Genomic DNA, 8,155 nt, shown 5'->3' with positions numbered 1-8,155 from the left:
CGACCAAACTAGTGATAAATGGAGTTTTATGCTCATATCAGGAATTACGTTGTTGGTCTCGGCGTAGTGATACACTGGTAAATGATATCAGCTCACTGGACACAAGGGGAGATGCTCCGAATCGGCATTTAAGACGCCACCCCCAGCCCCAAACCTTGCCTATATCTTCTCAGCGGAAGGTTGACCCTCAGTTTTAGCTTGTCTCATCTGTGTCGAGCTTACCTCGTTTGAACATATGGTGGAGTTTGTGGAGAACTATATCCATCATGCTCCCATCTCTACTCCCTCTACGGGACAATCTGTTCTCGCAAGTCGATGCCCCGGCCGATTCTGCTATAGATATCAATCAGATAGCACATACCTCCGGAAGGCCCGTTTTATGCGTCTCAACTCCTCCTGTGCAAAGGGACATTACCTCCCAGCCTCATTTTTCGACTTCCTGTTCAGATAGTGCCATAAGGGCGCATTCGGCGGTTCCACCTTCAGAGGAAAATCCAGGCACGACACCGTCGGCTGCCACTGGTTCCTGTCAGACAATTTCCAACTCGACGACCACAATAAAGTCAACTACACGCCCCCTTCCTATCACACAACTCAATGGAACTTTCCAGGTTCCACATATTCGCATCAAGAACACCAGACCATACGGGGGCCAATTTGCTCCAGAGTCTATGATAGGTTTCTTATGCGATCTGAACTCGAATTTTGAGGCGATCGTCTCGGAATCCTCATTCTGGGAGGAATATTCGGAATTCTGTCGACCTCAACCAACCGAGCTTTACCTAGCCGAGGGGCTCACTCGAGAAGCGGGAGGGGCATCCATTTGGTTGAAACGCGAGGATCAAAACGAACACGGAACCCACAAGACCCGTCATATTACCGGTCAGCTTCTGTTAGCCCGTCGAATGGGCCGGTTAGACGTTGTCGCAGATTGCGCCTCTGCCAAACATGGAATATTCACCGCTGGTCTATGCCGTCGATTAGGGCTAGGCTGTGTAATTGCCATGGGGGAAGATGACATCTCCGCTCAGCCGACAGGGGTTCGGAATATGCGGGATCTCGGAGCCAGGATCATTTCTGCTCGTGCACCTTCCGGCAAAGGAACCCTTCGAGCCGCCATCACAGAGGCCTTGCGATATTTGGTTTCTCATTATCAGACTGCATACTACCTCATTGGTGGCCCACTCGGTCCAAGTCCCCTACCGAGACTGGTTCGTACGTTTCAGGCTCTTCTCGGGAAGGAGGTCTCGGCCCAGCTCCAAGAAATAGCAGATCCTCTCCCCGATGCTGTTATCACTGCTATTGGTAGCGGTTCTGGGGCAGTAGGTCTTTTTAGCACATTTATCAATAACCCATCCGTTCGATTGATTGGCGTTGAAGCGACCAATGCAGCTACAATCACCCACGGTGAGCGTGGGGTTCTACATGGTGCTCACACCCTCCTACTACAGGACGAGGACGGCCAGATTCTCGATTCGCATTCTATATCCCCAGATATGAATATATCTACTGTGGGACCCGAGATTGCGGAATGGAAAGACTCTGGTCGCATTGAGGTCTTCACGGCTACCGATACAGATGCCTTGGAAGGTTTCAGAATGCTTCAACAACAGGAAGGAATCTCCACGGGGCTGGACTCAGCTCACGCGGTTGCCAAGACTGTCCAGCTATCACAGGAACTTGGCCCAGGAAGAAACGTGGTTTTGTTAGTTACTGGTCAGGATATGATTGATGTAAACAGACTGAGAGAAGTTTAGACTCCTGACATAGAAGATTTCCAGTTTACTATCCAGGCCGCTATTGTGCTGCACAGATTAAGACGTGATATCGAAGGTGACGTCGCCAGGTAAAGGGTAGATAACGCACCCCAACGTAACCAGTTTTCAAAGCCACCAGTCACGTGCCTACCAGGGTCAGAGCCGTCGCCGACCGTTCAAAGTTCGCTTGAGTCCACCTATTGATCCCGCTTGGTTGGCGTAAATATTGTGTGTCCTCCTGTATCTTTTTTATGAGCGGTGTGTGGAACCGGCCCTGGGGGTGCATATTACCTCGAAAACAGTAAGATATCACAACGAAGATAATGGAACGATCATTAAGATAATCGTCGAATCGTGAATCGAAACAATAATGGAAATATAAATCAAGGTTAATTGAGAAATAAATAGTAGCAATAATTAGAAATAAATAAAATAAACCAATCTATGCTCACAAAATAAAACTAGCAAAATGAAAACAACGAAATGTAAAAAGAGGGCAAAAAAGTAACATTGTTCAAGTTGGACAAGGGTATGAAAAGCCGCACAATAAAAAATAAAAATAAAAATTTGAAAATTGAAAATGACTCGGCCTCCGAACCGTATCCCAGTTAGAATTTGGAATAATGAGCTTACCCGGTACCCCTAATCGGGGCTAGCGGGATGTCGAGGCCAGATATAATCCCCCAACATAACAAGGAGAAAAATGATAACAAATAATAAATAAAAAGTAAAAAGTAAAATTTCGACGTCTGTCCTTATTACTGGGCAATCGTGATAGATAGTTACTATAACGTATTCTGTAAGCGAGTGGAACAGCTAGAACACCACTTAAAGGTGATAAATTACAATGTCTAAGTTCCACACTGGTGGGATAATAAGAAGGCTAACTCTAAGGATATGATATATATAAAAAATTAATTATATTGTAGGAGCCTTGGATTATTTAGAGACTCCAGGGCAAAGATATATATATTTCTATATGAAAATGCAAAAATACACCGTATTTAACCGTAATCTCTTCAATTTTATTTTATTTTTATTAAAAATCTCGTAGCTATCTAATTTTACTACAATAAGATACTAGTCACCATGTTGAATCATAAAAAGGGTTAGTTGTCGATATATATAATCACCAAATTTCGCATTTAAGGTGATGTTCTAGCTTTTCCACTCGCTTACACAATACGTTAACACAATTACGTGCCACTCTCAATTAGGAATAGCGGAAGACGGTTGGAAGCCGAATACCGCAGCATTTCCCCGAACAAAGTACAACTGCTCCACAAAGACAAACGTCCAGATTGAAAATGCAATGGAGAGGAACAGCCTCTGTCGGAGTGACGGCCGCGCAGGGGTGGGGAACAACCCATTTGGACCTTTATAATCATAGCACATGTTCGGTAAGCTCCTTTCAGACGACAAACCGAAGTAAAAAAAAAAAAAAAAAAGATAAAAAATAAAAAGGTTTTCTTTTTCTTCTACCATCTACCATATTATGCGTTAGGTGGATCCCATACAAGACAGCACCTACCTTTTCTAGGAGTTTGATGGCTACAACAGTAACAATATATGACTGTTGTCAGCTTCTTCCCCTGTTTTCTATTTTCTATCTTGATTTTAGGCTTCAATACACGGGAATACTTTGTCTAGAGAGCTTTTCACGAGAAGTTGATATCTCTGACAATACCAATTCAGGGCCCGACCATAACAAACAGAGTTAGTCAATTTAGTGGGCCCGTCTGGTTTTTCGCGTCATTTATACTTTGGTACAGTGCGAAGGGGCAAAGCTCTATTTATACTAGACAGCTATAAATGTCGACGCAATCGCCCATAAATTTATGGGAGACCTTGATCTATGATGGCCTTGATCTTTCTAGTTGGAACTCTACTTTTATTAGTCTTTGGTCCACTATGTTATCTATCTTTTGCAAAACTCAAGGATCGTCGTGTGAGTAAAAGCTAGCTTGCGAAAAACCAGTCGCTCATGGTATACTAGAACGATTCTGCGTTGGGATCTCGACAGGTTGCGAGTTACCGCCCGAGCTTCCTAAGAAGTGGCCCCTTGGAATTGATCGCATCAAGGATCTCTGGGAGACAAACGCAGAAGGCCGACTGCTTGCATATCTCTGCAAAGTAGCAGAGGAATACGAACCTCGGAATAATATTTCACAGTTTCTACTACTTGGGCCTAGAGCGTTTCATGTGTTGCATCCTTCGAATGTTAAGGCGATTTTGTCCACGAACTTTAAAGGTGAACCTCGACCACAGGCCTTGTCCAATCAATCATTCAAGGAATTTGTTTGCTCATTAGATGTCTCTCAGACTATGGCTTTGGCGCCAGGCGTAAGATTTTTGCGCCCCTGTTAGGAAATGGCATTTCTACCCAGGAGGGACTTGCCTGGCAGCAATCCAGGGAACTTCTGCGAAAACAACTTAGTTGTGTCCAATATCAGAACTTGGACCACTTCCGCGAGCATGTCGACAATCTGATTAATTGTCTGCCTTCGAACGGGGTGGTTGATCTTCAGCCTTTATTTTTTGACATGACTTTAGACATCGCAACAGCCCTCCTTTTCGGTACAGTAGTAGTAGTAGTAGATTTCATTTACCCCGACCTCTCGCAAAGTTGAACCCTGGATTGAGGTACAAGTGTGATATTGATCTATATTGAGAGATCCAGCTATTTGTAGTTGCAGCAGCTCATCTCCCTGCTGCCTAGCGGAGTGTCTGCCTAACAGGCAGCCACTCCTATAGATCTATATGCATCACGTGACCTGGGATCCAACTCTCCCCCTGTGCTGAGGACCCGAAGGGGTCGAGGCACCTCAAGGATCCCAGAATATGCTCTGGCATTTTCTGATCTTTCTTTGAACGAAATTGCAGACTCAACACCTCCCCCTGAATGGATATTCAGACGTTCCACAAGGTCTTCGTGTGTAGACCTCGGTAAAGCTTTGGTGAAAATATCTGCCAAGTTGTCCTTTGTATTGACACGCTGGGTATCAATAAGACCTTCCTCCACCTTTTCCCGAATGAAGTTATGCTTGACGTCAATGTGTTTGGCCCTGCTGTGGAACTCTGGATTCCTGGTGAGCTTCAAGGCTGCGTTATTGTCGATATAAAGGGGAACTTTGTCAATGTGTACTCCGGGGATGCGGAGGTCATTGATAAAGTTGCGAATCCACATAGCTTCCTTCGCAGCCTCGGCGCATGCAATGTACTCCGCGTCCATGGTTGATGTAGCCACTGTTTTTTGTCTCTGGGATGACCACGATATGGGCCCTCCAGCAAGCGTGAACACCCATCCAGTTGTCGACTTGCGCGAGTCCTCACATCCGGCAAAGTCGCTGTCGACGAAACCCCTCAGCTGAAGACCGTGTTTATCTGAATAGACAATTCCCTTCCTAGCATCGCTCTTCAGATACGCAAAAATGCGATCCACGGCATCCATGTGAGCCCGGTTTGGATTGGATGCGTATCGAGCTACATATCCGGTAGCAAAAGCAATGTCCGGTCTTGTCTGATTGCTGCTGAAATTGAGTGATCCGACCTTTGACTGATAGTCTTTGCGGAATTTGGTGTTGGCAACATAGTCGCCCTGTTTCGCTAGCTTGGTCTTCATGTCAAGAGGAGTCATGACAGGAGCTGCATCTTTGAATCCATATTTATTGACGATTTGGTCGATGTATTGTTTTTGATGGAGATGGATTTCTCCAGGCTTCTGCTCGATGTGCATTCCTAAATACCAGGAGCACTCCCCCTCGTCGGACATCGGAAATTCCTTCGAAAATTGTGCCTTGAAGTCAAGGATTGTCTGAAGGGTTTTGCCCATCACGTTTATGTCGTCCACGTGGACCTCGAGGATAAGTCCGGTTATGTCATTGATAAAGACGCACGGATCGTAAGCGGACATTCGCCAACCCCAGCGGACAAGGGTGTCCCGGAGTTTCTGATACCATGCTCGAGGTGATTGCTTTAAACCATAGAGGGCCTTCAGAAGCAGCAAACAGCATCCACGCGTTAATTGTACATCACTAGGCGGTCTCATATGGACTGGCTTGTCCAAGTTGCTGTTTAGGAAAGCCGTCTTGACATCTCCCTGGTGAATGTGCCAATGGCAAATCGCTGCCAACGCGAGCAATATGCGGGTTGAAGCGGATTTGACAACGGAGGCAAACGTCTCCTCATAATCAAGACCCTCTTCCTGCTGAAAACCCCTAGCTACTAAACGAGCCTTGTGCCTGATAACATTCCCGTCTGCTCCGTATTTGTCTGTGGTGACCCATCGTGAGGTAACCGGTTTAATTCCTTTGTCGAGTGGAACGATAGTCCACGTTCCTTTCTCTTCGTGGGACTTTAGCTCTTCCACTTTAGCCTGATGGTATTTTGCACGATTGGTGCTACTCGGCTTCAATTGGAGGGCCGGCACAGTGTGTCCACCATACGCAGATAGCCCGAACTTGAATTCCTTGTGGCCACTCTTGGCCACGTCTTGTTCAGTATTCACCTCTTTTTTATCCCGTTCGGTGTTAACTGTTTCTCGTCCTATATATGGAATGAGTTCCACCTTCTTTTGTCCGATGTTAGATGTTTTTCCAAGTTCGTGGACATCTCCTGGAATTCTAGACTTCCTTCGACCCGTGTATTTTTCGTAGTCTTCGCGGAGATTCGGCTCGCCTAGAGCTTTCAACTCAAATGGACGAATCGCCCACGATTCATATGTCCCGTCAGAGCGGCGATAGTTGCAATTAGCAACGTGGGTGTTGGGCTGTGCTTTGACGCATGGGTAACAGGGTTGTCCCCCGTCGCAGTTCAATTTACTTCTTCGGCAGCGCACGCATTCTTCATCAGACAGATCTCCTTCCTCAAGAGGGCCCACGGAGGAGAAGCCAGTTGGAAACGGAGAATCAGGGACGCGATAGATTCTGGTTAACAAACCATCCTGGGCTTTGTAGCTGCATGTTGTCTTTCCGTGGATGCATGCCTTACAAGGTCGTCCGCGGTCACACTTTTTTCCACTCCTGATTCCATTTCTGCACTGATCACAAGGAGGTAAATCATCCACGCCCTGCGGCCGACATGCTAAGCGTTGAAGAAGGGTGTTGCACTTGTTGCACGGAATCTTCCCATCGCATGCCATTATTTTTGTTGCGCACCGGTAGCATTTCTGATCACGAGGAACTGGTACAAATCCGAGCTTTTTATGCTTTTCCTCCTTTTCAGCCTGTCTTCTTTTCTGCCGTGCTGTTGACGTTTTTGCCCCGTCTAGGTTCCAATTGCAATTGATCTTGGCTTTTTGACATGCTTCGCATTTTGGGTTGCTTGGGTCAATGAGAAAACAAGTACGGTTCGTCTGGAAGCATCTTCTGCATGGCTGGTCCTGTTGTACTCTTCCAATTTCTTTACGCTTGTGACGGTTCTCAGGAAGAACTAACTTTCTCGTTTCTTTTGACTGTGGTCTGCAGCCTTGGTTCTCCTTTCTGCATATAGAACAAGGCGTTCCATTTTCTGCAGAGTCGCATCTCCTTCCATTCCGGAAACAGCGATCACATTTATTGTCATCGGGAAGAAAAGTCTTCATATTGTTACCGCCATGTTTTCTCACGAATTGCCAGTAAGCCTGAGAAATCTTCCCATCGTCCGAGTAATACCAGGATTCATCGTTTGAGTCTGTCGCATTTGAGTCTGAATGCGCGAATTCAGCTTCAAATGAATCGTGTGTCGCTCTTCGGCTTTTCCTCGGAGCAACTATCGGAGCATCCGTAGCTTTCCGTTTAGCCATACCGGCGTGTTTGGAATGATTGAAATATCTGGACACAACTGGGGTTATTGATTCTTCGTCGGTTTCATATTCATCGTCGGCGCTTTCGATCTCATCTCGTGACTCGTGCCACGCTTCAGAAGGGTTTTGCTCTTGGCCGATCCCTTCTTCTTCTAAAGAGCCTGTACTCTGCCAATTGTGATTAGCGTTGTGTGGCCCAGCTTGATCACTGTCCTTCTCGCTGGAAGCTTCGCTTTCGTCTTCCGAGGGAGTATTGCTTGGAATATCAAGATCCGGGATAGGAACCCTGTCTTCAAGACATGGTGCGTCATGAGGGTCGTTCAGACCCTCACCGTCCTCGACCCTAGCAACTCCAATACGGTACACCTTATTCTTTTCCGGAGAGTAAATATGATACATTGCTTCACTTTCACACCCGACGAAGTATCCCAGCCAGCCACGGGGACTATGTAGTTTTGTCATCGAAGCCGCGCTCCTCAACTCCTGAGGATATGTGACGTATGCTCGACTACCCCAGATTCGTTCTCTTGTGAGGGTTGGCTTTACCCCTCTTAATGCCTCGTACGGGGTTTTTGCATCTTTCTTGCGTAACGCACTTGCTGGGATTCGATTCTTC

At 46.3% G+C, this 8,155-nt stretch overlaps 1 protein-coding gene across 1 annotated transcript; it reads left to right on the top strand.

The window, feature by feature from the left end:
- Positions 1–266: 266 nt before the first annotated feature.
- On the top strand, positions 267–1,757 carry N7446_010653 (uncharacterized protein; the record flags this gene model as incomplete). Its single annotated transcript, XM_058519396.1, has 1 exon — positions 267–1,757. The coding sequence occupies one exon, from the start codon at positions 267–269 to the stop codon at positions 1,755–1,757; it is 1,491 nt and encodes a 496-aa protein (XP_058368234.1).
- Between the last annotated feature and the right edge of the window lie 6,398 nt (positions 1,758–8,155).

The sequence above is a fragment of the Penicillium canescens genome (genome assembly GCF_028828765.1).
Source record: "Penicillium canescens strain IBT 15451 chromosome Unknown utg000007l_segment0_segment0, whole genome shotgun sequence".
Lineage (NCBI taxonomy): Eukaryota > Fungi > Ascomycota > Eurotiomycetes > Eurotiales > Aspergillaceae > Penicillium > Penicillium canescens.
The sequence above is the reverse complement of the archived record's forward strand: the minus strand, read 5'-3'. Positions and strand labels throughout refer to the sequence as shown.